The sequence below is a fragment of the Tachyglossus aculeatus genome, chromosome 18 (genome assembly GCF_015852505.1).
Source record: "Tachyglossus aculeatus isolate mTacAcu1 chromosome 18, mTacAcu1.pri, whole genome shotgun sequence".
Lineage (NCBI taxonomy): Eukaryota > Metazoa > Chordata > Mammalia > Monotremata > Tachyglossidae > Tachyglossus > Tachyglossus aculeatus.
Window position 1 is genome coordinate 27,760,343 of NC_052083.1, and position 24,382 is coordinate 27,784,724.

Here is a 24,382-nt window from a genome sequence, read left to right on the forward strand (position 1 = left end):
GGACGTACAACAGGCAAGCGGCAGAGCCGGGATTAGAACCCGTGCCCTTCTGACTCCCGGGCTCGTTCTCTATCCACCAGGCCACACTCTCCCAAGCCCTCAGTACAGTGCTCTGCACATAGTAAGCTCTCAATAAATACCATTGATTGATGGATGGATGGTGTTATGCACTTGATGCATCCCCAGTAAGTGCTTAACAGATGCCATAATTAGGAATTATTATATGAAAAACGAGGTTGTATTCAAGTAGTGGGGAAAAACTTGGCTTACTGCTGAAACAGAAACCCAGAGTTGTGCAATAGGATACATTTGAAATAAAAAAAAACAAAACAACCCACCCTCATGGAATTTGGACTAAAGTACAAACACAACCTAGACCCTGCAGAGCAGTTTCTGGATGAGGCGAAGCAGATAAAGTGATCTCATAGTGACACCCCCTTCTGTTGAAATTAGAGGCATACTCCACTTCAGGTCGCTACAGCTAGCGAGGGTCTCAGGAATAATCAAGAATCACCCCTCAATATAGAAAGAAGATGCTGTTTCATCTGCAGACCCTGTTGGCTAGAACTGCTCTCCGAAATGGCAGCAAATGCCTGGCGCGAAATTTTCGGTAAGTATTGGCTCTCAATTCGTCTTTCTTTAGGAAATCATCATAAATCTAAACAAACCCGAAAGAAACTAGACTTTGCAGCAGAATGCCGAAGGAAAATGCCTCCTCTAAGGATTTCAGGAGTCATTTTGTGCACTCCTTTGAGACTGCCATCTGAAATTTCATTTGGCGTTTTTGTGTGAAATATTCTTTCCTTTCTGAGCCCCTCTTTAAATCATCTATGCGGAGGGTTCAGGCTGAAGTGACAGAGAAGATATACTGGAAGCTTTGCAGAGCTTCAGATTCTACGAATCCACTCCAATCATCTGACTTTATAAAATTAAAGAAACAAATTTCTGTTTTTTGACCCTTGAGTTTGAATTTTTCTGAAAAGACTTGATAATCCTTCCCTCTCGAGAAGCTACCTGGGGCCTGTCAGAACTTCAAAACTGACTTCAGACTCATAACCGCAAGACCAAGGAATGGGATAGCCAATTGGCAAGGGCCTGGGTGCGGGAGTTAGAGGGCCTGGGTTCTACTACCTGCTCTGCCTCTTGCCTGCTGTGTGGCCTTAGGCAAGTCACGTCACTTCTCTGTGTCTCAGTTTCTTCATCTGTAAAATGGGGAATCAATACATATTCTCCTACCTGGACTGTGAGCCCCATGTGGCACAGAGTCTGTGTTTGCCCTGATGATCTTGTACTGACCGCAGGGCTTGGCACAGAGTAAGCACGTGAATACTACTATTATGAGGAGCGGTGTTTCTTACTGGAAAGAGTGTGAGCCTGGGTCCTAATCCTGGCTCCACCGTTTATCTGCTGTGTGACCTTGGGCAAGTCACTTAACCTTTCCGGGCCTCAGTTCCCTCATCTGCAAAATGGGGATTCAATATCTGTTCTCCCTCCAACTAAAACTGCGAGCCCCAAGTCGGACATGGACTGTGCCCAATCTGATGATCTTGTATCTACCCTAGTGCTTAGTACAGTGCTTGGCACATAGTAAGCAAACTAATACCATCATTAAAGAATGCTTTAAACATGAGTCTGATTCAATCAGAAAGAGTATTCTCTTAAACTCTTGCACCCCAGAGGGAAGAAGAGGGGACAGTTAAAGATTCCTTGGCGGGTGCATTCAGGCATTTAAAAGTGGGAACACTGTTTGAAAGGAGTAATTCTCACCCCTCTAGACCGTAAGCTCGCTGTGGGCAGGGAATGTGTCTGTTTATTGTATCTTACTCTCCCAGTTAGTACAGTGCTCAGCACACAGTAAGCGCTCAATAAATATGACTGAATGAATGAACAGGGGTTCTCCATAGGGGGATGGCCATTTGAGATGCAAAGACGGCATTCTCTAGAAAAATGCTGGGTTTTCATTAACGGTATTGAGCCTGAGATTGGGTGGAAAGATTAATGAGTGGAAAGCCAAGTCAATGAAGCCTGGTAATCATTGACAAGGAACATCTACTTAATGCTGTTACAGAGACTTTTGTGACCACAATCCGGTTGGAAACTAGTTTTTGCAAAGTCAGACCCTACTGGGTTACTAAGAGCTAATCAAATAAAGAGGAGCCTAGCTGCAGTAATACTTGGAACCTTTGATCTTTGTGGGGTGGGGCAGGCCTCAGCCCCTCAAAAAACAGGGCTTCTATTTGCCTCCTCTGTTTGTTCTGGATATTAAATTTTAACTTTCTTTGCCATCCTTGAGGTAGTATGTTGTTGACCTGCCATATGCCCCTGGAAAGCTAGGTGACCTTCTCTCTAAATAATAATGATAATTGTGGTATTTGTTATGTGCTTACTATTCATTCATCCATTCAATCATATTGAGCGCTTACTGTGTGCAAAGCACTGTACTAAGCGCTTGGGAAATACAAATGGGCAACATATAGAGACGGTCCCTACCCAACAACAGGCTCACAGTGTAGAAGACTGTGTTACAGGCACTGTTCTAAGCGCTGGGGTGAATACAAGCAGACCGAGTTGGACGCAATCCCTGTCCCACGTGGCGCTCACTGTCTTAATCCCCATTTTGCAGACGTCCCCAAGAAAGCTGTTTCCTGGACCTGTCAAGATTTCCCTTCTTTCAGCACTAACCGTTTCACTTTCCTATCCGCACTGGGCTGTGATATTAAGAATGAATCGGAGATTTGGGTTAACAAGCTAACAAACAGGGTATCACTTAGAGCAGCAGCATGGCTTAGTGGTTAGAGCACCAGCCTGGGAGTCAGAAGGACCTGGGTTCTAATCCTAGCTCCACCACTTGTCTGCTGTGTGACCTTGGGCAAGTCACTTTACTTCTCAGGGCCTCAGTTCCCTCATCTGGAAAATGGGGATTAAGACTGTGAGCTCCATGTGGGACAGGGAGTGTGTCCATCCTGATTAGCTTGTATCTACCCCGGTGCTTAGAAGATTGCTTGACACAGGGCTTAAAAAAATACCATCATCATCATCAATATTATTATTATTGTTCTGAACACAGTAAGTGCTCAATAAATACGACTGATGGACTGATTGAATACGTTCAGTATGGTGCTCGGCACAGAGGACGCACTTAACAAAGGCCATAATTAGTATTATTATATTGATACCTTGCTCAGAGGACACCAAACATCTAGAGAACACAGAAACCCAATCAGTAAAAAAGGCCTCACCCATTCTGCCCGAACTTTCAAAATTATACTACATTCCAAGTGGATTAGTGAACTGCGATGATGAGAACTGTGGCATTTGTTAAGGTTTACCAAGTGTCAAATGCAAGGGTAGATATAAGGTCATCAAGCCTGGCACATGGTAAGTGCTTAACAAATATCACAATTATCATTGCTATTACTGTTAAGACAGGCAGAGGCTTTGTCCCATATGGGACTCATGGACTAAGTAGAAGGGAGAGTGATATTTAATCCCCATTTTACAGATAAGGAAATTAAGGCACAGAGAAGTGACATGACTTGCCTAAGGTCATACAGTGGGTGAGTGGCAGAGCTGAGATTAGAACCCAGGCTCTCTGACTCCTAGGGCCGCATACATCATCATTCATTCATTCATTCATATCTATTGAGCACTTACTGTGTGCAGAGCAATGTACTAAGCGCTTAGGAATGTCCAACACAACAATAAACAGTGACAGTCCCTGCCCACAACGAGTTTACAGTGGGTGTATGTGTAGATACGTATCTCTACAGTGTGGTCTAGTGGATAGAACATGGGCCTGGAAGTCAGAAGAACCTGAGTTCGAATCCCACCTGTGCTGCTTGTCTGCTGCATGACTTTGGGCAAGTCACTTCACTTCTATGGGCCTCAGTTACCTTATCTGAAAAATGGAAATTAAGACTTTGAGCCCCATGTGGGACATAGACTGTGCCCAACCCTATTAGCTTGTATCTACCCTAGCACTTAGTAGAGTGCCTGCCACATAGTAAACACTTAAAAAAATACCATAAAATAGAAATATATAGAAATAAATACACGCCCTCACATAAAATATATAAAGATGCTATTCCCACACACAGCATACAGAAGAAGGTGATTTAGCTATTTCACTGCTTTGCCTAGGCACTTTGTGTGAAAAACAATAGGCATTTTATTCCTTTGGGCGTCTATCCTAAGATATCTCTTTTATCGACTAGCTCCTCCCCCTTCCTCCAAATAACTACTTCCTACCCCCAAATGTACACCCAGTCCAGAATGGTTGGCACCTATTTGTAGCTAGGGGGGTGGGAGAGCGACACCCAATTCCATTCTGCAACTTCCCAGTACAAAGGAGTGTCCATGTCGGGGCACATCCCGGTGGCAAAGGGGCATGTGATGCCCCCCTCCACAATTTCCCAGAAAGACCCACTCCGAACTGAATGTTCAGTCACGCACTGGTGAGCTCGCCTGGCCGCCTCCACCTTCAGGGAACATTCATTCATTCATTCAATCGTATGTATTGAACGCTTACTGTGTGCAGAGCGCTTGGGAGAGGACAATCCAGCAATAGAGACAATCCCTGCCCACAATGAACTCACAGTCTAGAGGTGGAGAGACAGACATCAGAACAAGTAAACAGACACCTAGAACACTGCAGAAGGAAGAGTACTCTGAGGAAATTCTCCAAATGGCAACTAAGGGATCTTACCCACAGGCAGCAGACCTCTCAGACATCAGAGAAGCAGCATGGCCTAGTGGATAGGGCCTGAACCTGGGAGTCAGAACAACTTGGGTTCTAATCCCTGCTCCACCACTCCGTCACCTTGAGCAAGGCGCTTCACTTCTCTGGGTCTCAGTTACCTCATCTGTAAAATAATGATGGCATTTGTTAAGTGCTTACTATGTGCCAAGCACTGTTCTAAGCACTGAAAATGGGGATTAAGACTGTAAATCCCATGTGGGGCAGGGCCCGTTTCCAACCTGATTTGCTTAGGCCCAGTGCTTAGAATGGTGCCTGGCACATACCAAGTGCTTAACAAATGCCACAGCTGTCATTATTATCATGTTACTAAACTGCAAATTCGACTTTAAACCCCTGCACCCTATCAGGGGGTCAGTCTGATTAAAGTGGGACAGAGTGCATTCAGAAGGAGGAAAAGGGCTATAGTAATGATGGGGGCATTTAAGTGCCTACGATATGTGAAGTACTGTGATAAGCGCTGGGGTAGATAATCAACTGATAAATTAATGGAATCTGACACAGTCCCTGTCCCACATGGGGCTCATGGGCTTAAGTAGTAGGGAGAACAGGGATTGAATCTCCGTTTTACAGCTGAGGAAATGGAGGCCCAGAGAAGTTAAGTGACTTGCCAGAAGTCACACAGCAGACAGGTAGTGGAGCTGGGATCCTTTAGAAAGAGCTTGAAAGATAACCCTGGTTTGGGATTAAGGAATTCATGGCGTGATCCGAGTTTTTGGCACAGACGTTAAGTAGATTTGTGCCAAATTGTGAGGCTTTCTTGGCTATTATTTCATTTGTTTGGGAAAAGCAGTGAAAGATTCACTTTACCAAGCAGGGCAGGTCTGCCTGAGGGCAATAAACAGGATAGGAATTCAATCCAGCAAACCATTGTTCCTTGCTTTCCTTCCACTGATAAGTTGGTCTGGAATCGTTTGCTTTGAAAGCAGTGGAAAAACAATTTTTCCCCAAGCGAATGGATTTCTCCAGGGTGGGATAGGGCTGGAGGTGGTGGAGAATTGGAATTGACTTTCAGCCTCCAATGGTGTAGATGAAAGTATCACAAAGCGAATCTGACTTTATGGTTGTCTCTCCCTCCCCCTTCATGTCTGTCAGACCCCCACTCTCCCCACCTTCAAAGTCTTACTAAAAATCACATCGCCTCCAAGAGGCTTTCCCTGACTAGGTCGCTGATCCGCTGAATGGATCAATAGAGCCTGGGCTTGGGCATCAGCAGGTCAAGGGTTCTAATTCCAGCTTCGCTGCTTATTTGGTGTGTGACCTCGAACAAATCACTTCACTTCTCTGGGCCTCAGCTACCTTGCCTATAAAATGGGGATTGAAACTGTGAACCCTATGTGGGACAGGGACTGTGTCCAACCTGATTGGCTTGTACCCACCCCAGAGCTTAGTACAGTGCCTGGCACATAGTAAGCACTTACAAAGTACTTATTATTATTATTATTGTTATTATTATGATGATGATGATGATGATGATGATGATGAGGATGATGTGGTAGAACCAGGATTAGAATCTGGGTCCTCTGACTCCCAGACCCATGCTCTTTCCACTAGGTCACACTGTTTCTGTCTCAGTCTTAATCCCCATCTTCCAGATGAGGGAACTGAGGCTCAGAGAAGCCAAACGACTTGCCCAAGGTCATGCAGCAGAGAAGTGGCAGAGCTGAGATTAGGACCCAGGTCCTTCTGGCTCCTGGGCCCTGGCTGTTTCCACTAGGCCATGCTGCTTCTCCTTAATTTGCATTAAGGAGAGGGCAGGAGCCCAAATGAAAAACGTGGAACCCACGACCTCCCAGGGAATCCAACCCCCTGCCCGACCCGCCAGGAAATAGAACGTGTCAGAATCTGACAGATAATTTAGATTTTTTTCACCGCCGTGGGGATGAAGGCTGGGGAAAGTGCCACTGCCCGATGAAATATACTGCTGTTTACCATATTCCCCGAAACCTGGCTCGATTGCTTTCGACGGGTCCTCTAATCATCGCAGTGGAAGTGGTGAAGCTGAGTGGAATGTTAATGGGCAATTGTCAGGGACATGAAAACGGGAGCATGTGTCCTATGGGATTTCCTCTTATTTGGACATTATTACCCAGGGATAAAGAAGTATTTTAAAAGCCATTTGGACCACAGTAAGCAGACCGGCCTTCCATGCTTCCAACTGGAGACACACATTTGGAGGCTGAGTTTTGCCAGGTCCTAATGGGAAGTTCAAGCTGACAGGAAGTGTCAGTGAAGGATGATAAAACATTCGTATTCTAACATCTCCTTCAAGGAGCTGAGGGGTTATTGTTCTCCCCACCCACCCCCCAGCTTCTCCCAGGGAAACTTGCATCTTTAGACTGCTTTTGTAGTGTGTGGAAATGGCAGGGGGGAGTGTGGGAGGAATGGAGGGATGGCATTTATTAAGCACTTACTATGTGCAAAGCACTGTTCTAAGCGCTGGGGAGGTTACAAGGTGATCAGGTTGTCCCACAGGGGACTCACAGTCTTAATCCCCAATTTACAGATGGGGTAACTGAGGCACAGAAAAGTTAAGTGACTTGCCCAAAGTCACACAGCTGACAGTTGGCAGAGCAGGGATTAGAAACCATTACCTCTGACTCCAAAGCCCAGGCTCTTTCCATTGAGCCATGCTGCTATCGCTGGTATTTATCAAGTGCTTCCTGTGTGCAGAGCGCTGTACTGAGCACTTGAGAGAGGATGGTACCATAATAATGATGATATTTGTGATGCGATTGCTATGTGTCAAGCATTGTTCTGAGGGCTGGGGTAGATACAAGCTAATCGGGTTGGACACAGTCCCTGTCTCACCTAGGGCTCACAGTCTTAATCCCTGTTTTACACATAAGGTAACTGAGGCCCAGAGAAGTGAAGACACTTGACCAAAGTCACACAGCAGGCAAGGGGCAGGGCCAGGATTAGAACCTGAGTCTTTCTGAACCCCAGGCCTTGGATCTATCTGTTAGGCCATGCTGCCAGTTTCCTCAGCTCTACCTCCGCCCTCAGCTTCAATGCCACTGTGGACGCATTTTTTGCAGCAGCCAGGCCTGCTCCTAGCACAGCTCTGATGACCTCCGACCTCAAGTGGTCAACAGTGGGGGCAGCAGCCCTCCAGGATCCGGCCCCTGAGGTTGTTTCACATCTCTGGGCCTCAGTTACCTCATCTGTAAAATAGAGATTGAGACTATGAGCCCCATCTGGGACGGAGACTGTGTCCAACCCGAGTTGCTTATATCCACCCCAGCACTTAGTACAGAGCCTGGCACATAGTAAGTGCTTAAAAAATACCATAATTACTACCAGTAGTAGTAGTAGTAATGATGATGATAATAATGGTGATATGTTCTAAGTGCTTACTACATACCAAGCACTGTACTAAGTGCTGGAGTTAGATATAACACAGTCAGATCAGACATAGACTCTGTCCCACATGCAACTCACAGCCCAAGGCGGAGGAAGAACAGGTGTCTTATTCCTATTTTAAAGATGAGGAAACTGAGGCCCAGAGACCTTATAATAATAATAATAATAATAATATGATGGCATTCATTAAGCGCTTACTATGTGCAAAGCACTGTTCTACCTTATGTGACTTGCTCAAGGCCTTGCTTTCCCAATGGCAGTGGCAGGATTTTTTTGGAAGGTATTTGTTAAGTGCTTACAATATGCCAAAAGCACTGTTCTAAGCACCGCGGTGGGTCCAACTCTGCCAGATGGGACACAGTCCCTATCCCAAATGAGGCTCACAGTCTAAGTTGGAGTGAGGAGGATTTAATCCCCCTTTGCCAGATGAGGTAACCGAGGCCCAGAGAAGTGAAGCGACTTACCCAAGGTCATACGGCAAGCAATCGGCAAAGGCAGGATTAAAACCCAAGTCCTCTGACTCCGAGGTCCAAGCTCTTTCCAGATTCACAGGGCTCTTCCAGTTGAGTGGTCTGCACTCAGCAGGCACTCAATAAATTCTGAAGTGGATGATGATGACCCTTTCAGTGACCCCTGGGCTGGTCCATTCTTAACCTGAGGTTGTGGGGTGGGGGTGGGGGTTCGGAAGAAGTGGCCTGAATTGAATTTTACATCCTCTTTTGGGGAAATTTAAAACAGTACCTTTATTTTAAAACCCAAATCATCCTAAATCTGGAAGTGGCCCTTGTATTTAAATACAAACCCCGACGAAGCTGACAGAATCTGATTCTCAAAATGGACACAAGCCGGATGGAGGATTTCTCACCATGCTCACCCAACTAAAGTTAGAAAGCTGGCTCACAGATGGAAGCCTAGTGAAAAGCGGGTTCTTTTTCCCCCTTCAAGTCATATAATAATAATGATGGCATTTATGAAGTGCTTACTATCTGCAAAGCACTGTTCTAAGCGCTATGCTGAAGGATTTCAGAGACTGAATGTTATAAAGTATTGTTTTGGTACATCTGGACTGCAGTTCATCAATCAATCAATGTTGATGTGCTCTGTATTAAGCGCTTCAGGGAGTCCACTACAGTCAAGATGGAGGACCCGATCCCTGCTCTCTGGGATGGCCCTACATCAAAATCAGGGGCCTCCATCCTTCAATAAACCAATCAATCAATGATATTTACTGAGCACTCAGATGCTTGGCTTCAGTTTGCAAACCACTCTCCAAGCTGATGGTTGAAAAGGAGATGAAATGCATAATGAATACCAGAGAACGGTTCTTGGGAAGCAGCAGGGCCCAGTGGAAAGAGCCGGACCTGGGAGTCAGAAGACCTGAGATTAAATCCCAGCTCTGCCTCTTGTCTGCTGTATGACCTTGGGCAAGTCACTTCACTTCCCGGCACTTAGAACAGTGCTTGGCACATAGCACTTAATGCCATTATTATTATTATTCTCTGGGCCTCAGGTACCTCATCTGTAAAACGGGGATGAAGACTGTGAACGCCTTGCGAGACAGGGACTGTGTTCAACCTGATCAGTTTCTATCTACCTCAGTGCTTAACACACACCACTAAAAAAAAAAAATAACGTGGTAATGACTTCAGACATTAACTCACAGTTTCTTGGAAAGGTCCTTCCCTGGACATGAATTTTAAGGTTTCACAGAATTTTGAGTTCTACCCATGGTCTTGTTCCATTTCTCTTAACTCCCAGAGAGACAGCTTTACTTTACCTTGTAATAAGGAATAAATGTTCCTAAGCAACCAGTTATGAAAAGGGAGGCAGCACCGACGACAACAAAAATATGATTAATGGGTAGAAAGCCTATTTTCTCCATCTGAAGTGGTGGAAAATTTTCTGGGGTCATGAAACGGAAGCTGCCAAGCCCCAAATAGCTGTCTAGCGGTGGAGGGAAGAGTGGGGGTTTTATGTCTGGGATCAGCGAGCCTCCGTCTATAACAGTAATAATAATAATAATAATAATAATGATAGTATTTGTGAAGTGCTTACTATGTGTCAGGCACTGTATTAAGTGCTGGGGTAGATAATCAGGTTGGACACAGTCCCTGTCCCACATAGGGCTCACAGTCTAAATCCCCATTTTACACATGAGGTAATTTGAGGCCCAGAGAAGTGAGGTGACTTGCCCATGGTCAAACAGTAGACAAATCACAGAGCCGGGACTAGAACCCAGGTCATTCTGACTCACAGACCCAGGCTTTAACCACTGGGTCCCACTCCTTAGCTCCTGGGTCTTCTCCCTGCTCTCTCTCCCACCTTCTCGCTGACCATCTCTCCCCTCACCTCACCTTCCTTGCTCCCTCTCTTGAGCCTTACTGAGTCTCCCTCCTTGGATATAGATGTGACAGCCACAGCAATGGTATTCATTGAATGCTTACTTTGTGACAAGCACTGTGCTCGGAGAGGGGGAAAACAGAGCTCTGCCTGCCTGGGGGTCCCCAGATGAAAAAGAAGGGAGGGGGTGAAGGGACAGGTGATAGATGCATAAGGACGGATGAGATGATCAAAATGGCATCGAAGACGAAGTTGAGGAAAAATACCAGAAGCTCCTTGTGGGCATGGACTGTGTCTGTTTATTGTTCTGTTGTATTCTCCCAAGCACTTGGTACAGTGTGTGGTCTGCACACAGTAAGTGCTCAGTACATATGACTGAATAAATGAATGAGGGACAGGGTACTGTGGCTAGAGGAGTAAAGAAGGTGGCTTCTCACAGCTCTATTGTAGCAGACTGTGTTCAAAGGGCTTAGTCCACTGCTCTGCACACAGCGAGCACTCAATACATAGCACGGATTACTTTGGGCAGACTGAGAATGGGGAGGAGTCCCCATGCTTCCAGTGGGATCATTTTAAGTAATTCCAGGAGTATTTATCACTATTATTTTGTTTATATTATTGGCCCTTCCCATGCACACACATACCCACCTACTCACAAACACACGCACCCTGTAATAATAATCATAATAACTGTGGTATCTGTGAAGCACTTACTATGTGTCAGGTGCTGTTCTAAGCTCTGGGGTCGATACAAGGCAGTCAGCTTGGACTCAGCCCATGTCCCACAAGGGGGTCACCATCTCAATCCCCATTTTACAGATGAGGTAACTGAGGCACAAAGAAGGTGAAGTGACCCAAGGTCACACAGCAGACAAGTGGAGGAGCTGGGATGAGAACTCAGGGGCTTCTAACTCCCAGGCCTGTGTTCTATCCACAGGGAACTGCTGGAAATCATTGCAATCACATTAGGAATCATCAGCAGCACAAGCAAAGGGTCTTATGACAGAAGAAGGAAAACCCCAGGTTTGGGTTAGATTTCGCTCAAGGCTCCCTAGCCCAGTAAAAGGCTGGATGTTTTATTCTACCCTTTATGACTTCATAACCCAACATCTCCCCTGAGCCTTGGAGAATATTAATACCTTGTGATGGTGACCCATCACTCACATTCAAGTTACTTTTTCACCCTTGAGGAAAATACCTCATGAGTGATATATGCCAGCTCACTCAATGCCTGGTGGGTCAGAAGGTAGTGAAAGCTCAGCATTCGGTGAGGGGACAGGGAAATTCTTCCTCTCCCTAGGAGACTTCTCCAATCAGTCAATCAATCAATGGTATTTATTGAGTGTTTACTGTGTGCAGAGCATGGTATCAAGCGCTTGGGAGAGTACAATATAACAGAGTTGGGTAGTCAGATTCCCTGCCCACAAGGAGCCTTTATTCATATATTCTTCTTTCTTTAGAGTACTGTGCAGCTGTTATATTGTTCTCTCACAAGTACTTAGTACAGCATTCTGCACACAGTAAGTGCTCAATAAATATGACTGACAGATGCAAGATGTCTCAGAAATAGATATTAGAGTCCTGAAATAGGATGTGAGCCTATTTTTGTGCTTGCCATCTGAAATGTTTTCACCCTGTAAAGCGATCGCTTACTTAATAATCATTGTTTTTATCTTCGTTTTAAGTGACATTTTCCTGTAAACTATAAGCTCCTTGTGAGCCGGGAACATGGCTACCAGCTTGGTTCTATTGTGCTCTCCCAGCGCTTAGGGCAGTGCTCATAGTGGCAAGAGCCCGGGCTTGGGAGTCAGAGGTCATGGGTTCTAATCCTGACTCCGCCACTTATCAGCTGTGTGACTTTGGGCAAGTTGCTTCACTTCTCTGGGCCTCAGTTCCCTCATCTGTAAAATGAGGATTAAGACTGTGAGCCCCACATAGGGCAACCTGATTACCTTGTGTCTCACCCAGCGCTTAGAACAGTGATTGACACATAGTAAGTGCTTAACAAATACCATCATCATCATCATTAAACGTTCAGTAAAAAACTATGTAAGGCCCCTGGCAGCATAGATGGTTACTCCACGAGGACAAGGAAGAGATGGGACCCTAAAGTGCCATGATAGGGATTCCAGGCTTTGTTCATCCCAGGGCGGGGGAAATATCAGGGAGCTTCCAGTCAGTACTGAAACCACCCAAAATGGTGGTTTCCGGCGCCGTTAGTTCTAGGAAACCTGTTTTCTCCTAGCTGGTCCTCACTCCCGCACTCGAAATGAAAGGTTGACACTTCCACGTTGTGAGCAGAGAACATCTCTACCAACTTTATTGTACTGACCTCTCCCAAGTACTTAACACAGTGCTCTGCACACGGTAAAGTGCTCGATAAATTCCACCGATCGTGCTCTCAGCTTGGATGGCGGCAGTGAAGAGAGATGACGTGACCGACGTTTACTCTGCGGCTATCGCTTGTGTACTATGAAGCTAGAATTGAAAATCGATCAATCAAACCATCAAATGACAGTGGCAAAGTACAGTCTTTAAGCATGCACAGTGGAGACGGCACTTTTGATTCCAAATCTGAACATTCAATCACATGGGGAGAGTGATTTTCCAGGAGTAGCAGTACATTTGAATATTCAAGTTTGTATATATTCCTGAAAGTGTGTGCACACACTCATTCATACCCACAAACACACATGCAAACACCAGAAAAATGTTGCAGACCAAATCGCTCTAAAGGGTAGCCAAAGTATTCGGGTTGCTTTGAAGAGTTTCTCTTCAGCGTTTCTCTAAGAGGAGCAGCGTGGCCCGATGGAAAGATCCCAGGCCTGGGAGTCAGAGGACCTGGGTTAGAACCCCGGCTCTTCCACTTATGTGACCTTGGGCAAGCCACTTCTTTTCTCTGTGGTTCAGTTACCTCATCTGTAAAATAGGAATGAAGACTGTGAGCCCCATATGGGAGATGGGCTGTGGCTAACCTGATTAACTTGTATTCTACCCCAATAATTAGGACAGTGCTTTGCACACAGTAAGTGCTTAACACATCCCATTAAGAAAAAAAACCTAAAGAGTGCTTTGTACTCTTTGTAATCTTTGGCCAAGATTCTGCAGTTGTCCATCTGTGGCGGTGTTCCTTTTCCAGAGAAAAATTAATATTTAATAAATGTGGTCCCTCAAAATGTGCCCTAGGTGATATGTAATTCCTACTGATGGAAAATAATCATTTCTGTCTACAGAAACTACACTGTGAGTAATGGAGGAATAATTTTGGCCCAGCTTATAGAATGGTTAGCCTGCTTATAATTTACTCTAAGCAGATTCTGGGTTCATATGCCTGGGGAGTCCCTCTGTCTCTCTTTTTCCTTCACATTCTTCCTGAATTTTAATAGCCATTGGAATCTCAGGTCATGAAAATTCCACATGCAGTTTTCTCAGTTGTATCTAAATGCATTAGCTTTAGCAGAGTTACATGAAGTCACATGGATTTGTCATGACTTTTATGAAGGAAGAGCAAAAAAAATCACCTTGGGAGCATGGCATTTATTTTTAATGACTTTCTTTCTTAATGCAGATGTGGACAAGCCATCAAAAGTAATGTGGGACTGAAAGGGCGTGACCTCCTAACCCTAAAAAATTTTACTGCTGAAGAAATTAAGTACATTCTCTGGGTATCTGCAGATCTGAAACACAGGATAAAGCAGAAAGGAGAGGTATGTAAAATTTCCGTCTGAGGTTTGTTCAACCCACTTGGTTGGGGCAAGAAAGACAATCTTTTAAGAACCATATAGAAAAGGAGGAAAATGGAAAAAAAAAGATATGTTTCTAAACTCTCAAATGCCCAAATTATGGCCAATAAGCAAACCACTCACTCAGAGGGAATGCACTGTCTTTGAATGGACAAAAAGGTTGTCCTAAGGACAGACAGAAATATTCCAGAGAACGACAAGGGATATCTCTAGATTCTGAGCTTGTTGTGGGCAGGGAACGTGTCTGTCATTTTATTGTACTCTCCCAAGTGCTTAGTATGGTGCTTTGCCCATAGTAAGCGCTCAATAAATACGACTGAATGAATATTTATTGGGTACGTAAATCCGCACTGTTGGCAATTACTGTATGGACTCATTCATTCATTCGATATTTACTGAGCACTTACTGTGTGCCTACTAAGAGCTTGGGAGAGTACAATATAACACTAATCGGACATATTCCCTGCCCACAATGAGCTCACATAATTGCCTCACTTTTTTGGCAGAATGTTTGTAACCCCAAAACAGGCAGCTGAGTCTAGCCACAAGGGGAGTCCGATTAAAAACAAGGGTTAAGGAAAAAAAGGATGGGGAGAAGGAAGAAGGTAAGAAAGCATTTGAGTTTGGGTCTCTTGCATCCCCTTTCCCAGATGCTGCATAGACTAGGCCCCCAGTGAGTTAAGACCCCGTCCCAGCCCAAGGCCTTCTTTTCCACCTACTCTGGCTCTTGGCAGTCTTAACAAGTTGCCTACCCCATCACCGCTTTGGATGGATTATATAAAACAGAAGACAGCAGGAGAACCCAAACAGCTACCTTATGGTGAGCTGAATTCAGGAAACCAAAAGCAATGAGGGGCAGAGGAGATGTTTTAAAGATTGACTGCGACGAATTCTTAACCACAAACTGGGAGACAGTTGCTGCAGGTAGACCAACAGGATGTGCAGCCATCGAGAGAGCGGTGGCTCTTTTTGAGCTCAAACTTCATTAAAATCCTGAGGTGAGGAGTCAAAAGCAGCCGTGTGGCCTAGTGGAAAGGGCACGAGCTGGGGAGTCCGAGGACCTGCGTTCTAATCCCGGCCCTGCCAATTGCTTGCTGAGTGTGCCTTTGGAAAAGTCATTTCACTTTACCTCAGTTCCTCAACTGTAATATCTGTTCTCCCTCATACTGAGACCGTGAGCCTCATGTGGGACAGGGATTGTGTTCGACCTAATTGACTTGTACCTACCCCAGCGCTTAGAACAGTTTTTGACACATAGTAAGCGCTTAACAAATTCCATAAAAAAAATGACAGCATGTCTGGACATTTTAGGGCATGGAAATACTTCTACCTGAAACACTCAAATTGAAGCCACCGATAATTTTAGTGCTTGAATTCTTCGGATTTTAGCACATCATTATCTACTGAATAGCATCCTCCAGTGAGGGATTTTCTAATTTTCTTTTTACGATTTCTTTTCAGTACTTGCCTTTATTGCAAGGGAAGTCCTTAGGGATGATTTTTGAGAAAAGGAGCACAAGAACAAGGCTGTCTACGGAAACAGGTGAGAAATCAGGTTTGGTAGCTTTTTCTCTGGTCCCTGTGATTTCTCTCGAGTTTACCAACTGGTTATCATTTTCCCAGGTTTCTCATTGGAGTCCTGTGTTTGGTGTTAAAAATCTTACAAGGGAGAGAAGGTAGTAGGGCTATAACATGCACTGAGAAGCCAGTTGAGCTCAGCTCTGAACGTACAACTCTTTATAATAATGATAAGGATGATAACAGTCATGGAGTTTGCTAAGTGTTTATTGTAATAATAATAATAATGGTATTTGTTAAGCAGTTACTATGTGTCAGGCACTGTACTAAGCGCTGGGATGGATACAAGCTAATGGGTTGGACACTGTCCCTGTCCCATGTGGGGTTCACAGTCTCAATCCCAGGGACTCTGTCCAACCTGACTGACTTGTATCTACCCCAGCGCTTAGTACAGTCCCTGGTACATGGTAAGTGCTTAACAAATTCCATTTTTTTAAAAAAAGAGAGAGCGGTTCATTCCTTTCTCACCAGATTGGAGCCATTAATGTATTACACATTATTTTTGATTGGTGAATCAAACTGACTGTCAGCTTAATATAATGAAGATCTATAATAGATCGATAACTATTTTCTGGGGCTTGAAATTTGTACTGTCTAACCAAAATGATTCATCACTCTCAAATGGCATTCATTTCAGAACTCTATATTTTCCCAAAGTGCCAAATGTAAGATCACCGCTTGCTTTCTACTGGCAGTCATTTGCCCGGATCCCACACAGACACCGCAGAAGCAAGAAGGATATAGTATGTCATGTGGTAAAGAAAAGAATATTTCACCCCAACATGTTCCACCTAGAAAGTATGATAATAATAATTATGGTATTTGTTAAGCACTTACTATGTGCCAGGCACTGTGCTAAGGGCTGGGGTGGATACAAGCAAATTGGGTTGGACAAGGACCCTGTCCCAAATGGGGCAATCCGCATTTTACAGATAAGGTCACTGAGGCACAGAGAAATGAAGTGACGTGCCCAAGGTCACACAGATGACAAGTGGCAGAGGCAGAATCAGAACCCATGACCCTCTGACTCCCAGGCCTGGGCTTTATCCACTACACCATGCTGCTTCTCTGATTAGCTTGCATCTACCTCAGCGCTTAGTTCAGTGCCTGGCATAGGATAAGTGCTTAACAAATACCATTTAGAAATGTGCTCAATAAATATAATTGACTGTGGAGGTTTTGCCTGACTTAACTTGTTCTTGCCTGAATTTTTATTCTGTCAGTGAAAATACAGCCCGAGAATTACTAACCCATGTCCTGGTTTCCTCCTGAAGTATCTCAAATTGTGAGTTTTACTGGTGCATGATCCATTTCTTGCCACCTGTTATTCAACTTTAACGTGGTTTTTCCCCCCCAGGCTTTGCTCTTCTTGGAGGACATCCCTGCTTTCTCACCACCCAAGATATCCACCTTGGAGTTAACGAAAGCCTCACAGACACTTCACGGTTGGTAAATCCTCCGTTTCCGCCAAAGATGACTTTACACTTTGGCTGCAGTGGGGGAAAAGTGGAATTCATTTGCCACTTTTTCCTATAATAATGATTGATCATTACTACATTTGTTGAGCGCTAACTAGGTGTCAATGACTTATGGCTTACTAGCTACATTTTCGCGTTTTTTGTGAAATGTACTTGTTCCCGGAAACAACTAGAATGTACGGTCCATGAGGGCAGGGAATGTGCTCACCAACTCTACTACATTATACTCTCTCAAGTGCTTAGTACAGGGCTCATTAAATCCCACTAATTGATTGATAATTTGCCAAAAGAGTACTCTTCCCGTAAGACCAATGACTCATAGCCTATGTGCATTTTTGGACTTAGACCTGGCCTGGGCTTTGGAGTCAGAGGTCCTGGGTTCAAATCCCGGCTCCACCAATTGTCAGCTGGGTGACTTTGGGCAAGTCACTTCACTCATTAAATCCCACAGCACCTGTATATATGTTTGTATGTATTTATTACTCTATTTATAAGCGCTTAGTACAATGCTCTGCACATAGTAAGCGCTCAATAAATATGATTGATGATGATCCTCTCAACTGTTCTTTCTCTCTTTGAGTGGCATTGGGTCCTTCCAAAAAAAGGCCACTTGCCTGCTGTTTGACCTTGGGCAGGTCACTTAACCTGTTTGGGCCTCGGTTTCCTCATCTGTAAAATGGGGATTACATACCTATTCTCTCCCCCCTTAGACTGTGAGCCCCATGTGATGATGATGATGAGGATGGTATTTGTTAAGTGCTTACTATGTGCCAAGCACTGTTCTAAGCACTGGGGTCGATACAAGGTAATCAGGTTGTCCCATGTGGGGCTCACAGTCTGAATCCCCATTTTACAGATGAGGTCACTGAGGCATAGAGAAGTGAAGTGACTTGCCCAAAGTCACACAGCTGACAAGTGGCAGAGCTGGGATTAGAACCCACGATCTCTGACTTCCAAACTAGTGCTCTTGCCACTAAGCCACACTGCTTAACAGCATGGGTCATGCTTCTCATGTGGGTCAGGGATTGCATCTGATCTGATGGTGTTGTGTCTATCACAGCGCTCGGCACAGAGCTTGGCCCAAGACAAACACCACAATTATTTAAGGCCTTGTTAGCATCATCGTGCTCAAAACCCTCACAAGTTCCCGTTGAATGAAAAGCAAGGGGCAGAGTGAAATCTTCTGAAAGAGGCTCCCATTCTGGCTAGTGGAGGGGTGAGAGATGGAGGACTGTTCTCTCTACCCATTAGACTGTGAGCTACATGTGGAACAAGGATTGTGTCTGATCTGATCATCCTGTATCTCTCCCACCACTTAGCACATAGCAAGCACTCAACAAATAGTAGCATGATTAATATTATTCCTGTTATTATTATTATTATTCAGTGCCGAGAGGGGTCAAGAGTAAGGATCAGTCCCCTATGCTGAATTTTCCCAGGAGAAAGAACTCATAATTACCCTTAATGAGGCAATTACTGCATATTACTCTATCAACAGAAATTTCTATGATTTTTTTTAACGTAAAGCTTCTGTAAGTCCCAGAGGAATAATTCCTTGCCGAGTTATTAAATCCTTCACACTGGAAATGCTGACAAGCCTCTATCTACTGAGGCGCCACAAAAGCATTTAAAAGGGATCTGGGCTTTAAGCCATCTCCCATCCGCTTTAAAGCCCCAGTCAAAACTACTGAAGGAGGCTCATCTTTTGGAAGTGCGACAAAAGAAAGGGAACATGCTTTAAATATTCTCTAGCCTCATAATGACCCGGTTTGAGTTCTGCATATGGTACTTCCTTTTTCGCTACACAGAGATAGGAATGTGTGGTCCTTGCCATTGATAATAGATGAGTTATCCTTCACTACCACCAGCCACCTGCTACCCATTCCAACTTTTTGATGTATGTCCAAGATCTGGGTCTTAGGCTAAAGTAAATGTGTTTGAAAGGTTAATCAGAGTTGGAAATGATGTTTAGTTTGAAACACAAACTCCTCAATCACCTTGTTCCCTCCTAACTTAGTTTGCAGATCTCCTCCTACTACTACTAATAATAATGATGGCATTTATTAAGCGCTTACTATGTGCAAAGCACTATTCTAAGTGCTGAGGAGGTTACAGGGTGATCAGGTTGTCCCAAAGGGGGCTCACAGTCTTAATCCCCATTTTACAGATGAGGTAACTGAGGCCCAGAGAAGTTAAGTGACTTGCCCAAAGTCACACAGCTGACAATTGGCAGAGTCGGGATTTGAACCCATGACCTCTGACTCCGAAACCCGTGCTCTTTCCACTGTACTACAACCCAGCCCACACACTTCGCTCCTCTAATGCTAGCTAACCTTCTAAATGTACCTCGCACTCATCTACCTTGCCTCCAACTTCTCGCCCATGTCCTACCTCTCACTCACTCACTCAATCATATTTATTGAGCGCTTACTGTGTGCAGAGCACTGTACTAAGCACTTGGGAAGTACAAGTTGGCAACATATAGAGACGGTCCCTACCCAATAGTGGGCTCACAGTCTAGAAGGGGGAGACAGAGAACAAAACAAAACATATTAACAAAATAAAATAAATAGAATAAACATGTACAAATAAAATAAATAAATAGAGTAATAAATACGTACAAACATATATACATATATCCATGTGCCGTGGGGAGGGGAAGGAGGTAAGGCGGGGGGATGGGGAGGGGGAGGAGGGGGAAAGGAAGGAGGGGGCTCAGTCTGGGAAGGCCTCCTGGAGGTGAGCTCTTAGTAGGGCCTTGAAGGGAGGAAGAGAGCTAGCTTGGCAGATGTGCGGAGGGAGGGCATTCCAAGCCAGGGGGATGATGTGGGCCAGGGGTCGACGGCGGGACAGGCGAGAACGAGGCCCAGTGAGGAGGTGAGCAGCAGAGGAGCAGAGGGTGCGGGCTGGGCTGGCACGCCCTCCCTCTTCATATCCAATAACAATAAACAAACAAATTCCCTGCCCACAACGAGCTTCTCACAGGAGGTGGGGCTGCCACTAAGGCAGGAGGTAGAGAATGTCTTTGGGTCACATGTGGAGTATGGGATACCAAACGTGCATCTAGAAACCATCTCCACATCCCTCAGAGCTCTCCAAGATGGTGCCACATCCAACAGCTGAAATTACATAACCAACTGATTGAATTATTTGGCACATCAACCAATAAACTCTCTTTATCCCCCCTTGTAATTACCTTTAAATAGATCTTACTGGTGCCGCAAGTGCTTAAGATACCGGAAGACATGATTCAAGAACGCTCACTGCTATCTCTTCATCGCCTATCACGGAATGCTCTGACCCCGATTTAACTTTGCTGTTTCCATTTCTCCCGTCTACTTCAGAGTGTTGTCTGGCATGACGGATGCAGTCTTGGCCCGGGTTTATAAACAATCCGATCTGGACCTGCTGGCGAAGGAGGCCTCCATACCAATAATCAACGGGTTGTCTGATTTATATCATCCTATCCAGATCTTGGCAGATTACCTCACTCTCCAGGTACTCAATTATCTCTGCCTCGCCAAGACCTTCCACTAACCTTTTGGGAGAAAACCACGTCACGTAATAGCAGCCTTGGGAAAAAGTGGTTTAAGTTAGTTGGTTTTTTTTGTTTCTTTTCACATCTCTAGTACAAAGAATTAAATTCTGTAGACAGGTTTTGTTTTTTTAAGATGAGGTGGATCTGTTTTAAATTAGATATTTTGTAGCTCTATAGTCTTGGTGGAGTTGAAATCTGTCAGGAAATTATATGGCTAATTAAATCTGCTTTTGGGCAAGGAATGTATCTCTTAGATTGTCGTGTTGCGCTATCCCAGATGCTTAGTACAGTGCTCTGCACATAAAAAGGGCTCAATAAATACCACTGATTGACTGATGCTTTTCCATTCAAAGGAAAACCAGCCCAGCTACACGAACTGGATCTAAATGGAAATTCTTGGACTTTCCTCAAAGATCATACCACCAGACCCCAAGTCTTCTGAATTCCAGTTCTGTGCTCTTTTTGGTGTTTATAATGACTACGGGATGGGCTGTAGGGGACATGGGGGGAACACTTTAATTCTGAAGCGAGCTCGATGCATGATGGCACCAGCCTGGGAGGAGATCTTTCTCTGCACATAATAATAATAATTATGGCATTTGTTAAGCTCTTACTATATGTTGGGCATTCATTCATTCATTCAGTCATATTTATTGAGCCCTTACTGTGTGCAGAGCACTGTACTAAGCGCTTGGGAAGTACAAGTCGGCAACATATAGAGACGGTCCCTACCCGACAATAGGCTCACAGGCTAGAAGGGGGAGACAGAAGACAAGACAAAACACATGGATGGGTGTCAAGTCGACAGAACAAATAGAATCCCCCTCCCCATCCGGTCCTCCTCCCGGTGGCATCCCCTCCATCCCCCCGTGGGTCCCCTCACTAAGTGCTGTGGTGGATACAAGCAAATTGGATTGGACACAGTCCCTATCCCGTGTAGGACTCACAGTCTCCATCCCCATTTTACAGATGAAGGAACTGAGGCCCAGAGAATAATAATAATGAAATAATGATGACACTTGTTAAGTGCTTACTATGTGCCAAGCACTATTCTAAGCCCCGGGGTAGATACAAGGTTATCAGGTTGTTCCACGTGGGGCTCACAATCTTCACCCCCATTTTACAGATGAGGTCACTGAGGCACCGAGAAGTTAAGTGACTTGCCCAAAGTCACACAGCTGATGTGGCAGGGCCGGCATTAAAACCCATGACCTCTGGCTCCCAAGCCCTTGCTCTTTCCACTAAACCATGCTGCTTCTCTGTGAAGTGATTTGCCCGAGGTCACACAGCAGACATGTCAAAAACGGGTCCAGCATTCTTGGACCCAAAAGGATGTAAGACAATTCCACATGACAGCTTAAACCACAAATACCAATGCACAGCTGCTCCAATTCCTGGAGCCGGGGGATGAATCCTGCTTTTGCTACTGAGATTGTCAAAATATTTGGCTGTCTAAACTGAGGCCAACATGTTGTTGGAAGTGTCAGGAACTGAGGCTGAGATCTCGTCGGTCTGGTATGCCACCCACGGTGGAGACGCCCAACAAATGTTAGTGAGAAGTAGCGTGGTCAAAATGGACAAACATCACGGGAGTCAGGAGGACCTGGGTTCTAATCTCGGCTCCGCTGCTTGTCTGCGGTGTGGCCTTGGGCAAGTCACTTCACTTCTCTGGGCCTCAGTCACCTCATTTGGAAAATGGGGGTTAAGACGGTGAGCCCCATGTGGAACAGGGACTGTGTCCTACCTGATTGACTTGTATCTACCCCAGCACTTAGAACAGCGCCTGGCACATAGTAAGCGCTTAACAAATACCATAATTAATCGATAATAAATAATGCAACTGTGTGTGGCTTGCCTCTGCAGGAACATTATGGTTACCTGAAGGGTCTGACGCTAAGCTGGATCGGAGATGGAAACAACATCCTGCATTCCATCATGATGAGCGCGGCTAAATTCGGGATGCACCTCCAGGTTGCTACCCCAAAGGTAAGGGAGGTGGCTCTCCCTGGCTTGGCTGGCTGGCTTGCTGATCTGAAACATTAGTGTTTTCTTACCAGCAGTATGTCAGTGTCAGCCTCCTGTCTCTCCCAACTTCAGTCCGCACTTCACTCTGCGGCCTAGATCATTCCTCTACAAAAACGTTCAGGCCATATTTCCCCACTCCTCAAGGACCTCCTGTTGTAAGGCAGTAAGTGCTCAATAAATATGATTGATTGTAAGCGCTGAGGTAGTTAATAGGTAATCAGGTTGGACACAGTCATGGGACTCACAAGCTGAATCCCCATTTTACAGCTGAGGGAACTGAGACACAAAGGAAATAAAGTGATTTGCCAGAGGTCACATGGCAGAGAAGTGGCAGAGCCGATTAGGATTAGAACCCAGGTCCTTCTGACTCCCAGGTCCGCGGTCTATCCTCTTGGCTATGTTGCTTCTCACTGAACTAGGCATTTGGGAGAGAACAAGATAACAGAATTGGTAGGCACGATCTCTTCCCACCAGGAGCTTACGGTCTGGAGTGGGAGAACACAAGAAGAGACACAGAGACTATAATAAGAAGAATGGTGCTATTTCTTAATCGTGCTATTTGTTAAGCACTTTCTGTGTGCCAAGCATTGGCCAAAGTGCTGAGGTAGATATCCAGGGAGTCAGTAGATCATGGCTTCTAATCCTGGCTCTGCCAGTTGTCTGCTGTGTGGCCTTGGACAAGCCACTTCCCTTCTCTGTGCCTCAGTTACCTCAGCTGTAAAATGGGGATGAAGACTGTGAGCCCCATGTGGGACAGGGACTGTGTCCAACCTGATTTGCTCGGATCTACCCTGGCACTTGGTACAGTGCCTGGCACATAGTAAGCACTTAAATACCATAATTATTAACTATTACTATTAGGTCCCACACAGGGCTCACTGTGGAAATAGGAAGAACGGGTATTGAATCCCTATTCTGCAGATGAGGAAACTGAGGCCCAGCCAAGTTAAGTGACTTGTACTTACTAATACTATGGTCTGCACAAGGTGAGCACTCAATAAATACCATAGATGGATTGACACCAGAGGTCACAATGACAGGCACATGAAAGAGTCGGGATTTAAACACAGGTCTCCACACTTCCGGCCATATGCACTTTCCACTAGGCCACACTACTCTGTTACAGTCTACTGGGCTGGTTCTCCCCCCCCCCCCCAACTCCTTCAGGGGTGGCCAAAAAAATATGAATATTTAGGTGGGATTTTCCCTGCAGAAAGGTGCTGAATAAGTGAAAGAGCTAACGTTTGATTTTCTTTGATAAAACCTATATATCCAATATTTATTCTCACAGAGAAGGTCTACTGAAAAAGCTTTTACTCTTTCAGAATGGATTTAGACATTTTTATTGGGTGCTAAGATTTTTTTTATTACCACTGAACAAAAAAAATGAATTTTAAAAGCAATTGTTGGCATTATTCTTAGGCAGGAACTCGTTTAAATGATAAAGAACTTGAAAAAATGGTTACATTTTGAATTGAGTAGGTTTTTTTAATCATCAGGGAATTCTAATAATGCTGGAGTCAATCTATTAATTCATAAATCTGCAGTTATTAGTATCATT

At 44.9% G+C, this 24,382-nt stretch overlaps 1 protein-coding gene across 1 annotated transcript in view; it reads left to right on the forward strand.

The window, feature by feature from the left end:
• The first annotated feature begins 383 nt into the window (after nucleotides 1-383).
• Nucleotides 384-24,382, forward strand: part of OTC (ornithine transcarbamylase) — a 30,770-nt gene continuing 6,771 nt past the window's right edge. Inside the window, exons 1-6 of the mRNA XM_038760694.1 lie at nucleotides 384-610; nucleotides 14,028-14,166; nucleotides 15,664-15,745; nucleotides 17,138-17,225; nucleotides 20,603-20,756; nucleotides 22,660-22,782. Coding sequence (XP_038616622.1) covers nucleotides 534-610; nucleotides 14,028-14,166; nucleotides 15,664-15,745; nucleotides 17,138-17,225; nucleotides 20,603-20,756; nucleotides 22,660-22,782 — 663 coding nt within the window. The 5' untranslated portion in view covers nucleotides 384-533. The remainder of the gene's footprint in view (nucleotides 611-14,027; nucleotides 14,167-15,663; nucleotides 15,746-17,137; nucleotides 17,226-20,602; nucleotides 20,757-22,659; nucleotides 22,783-24,382) is intronic.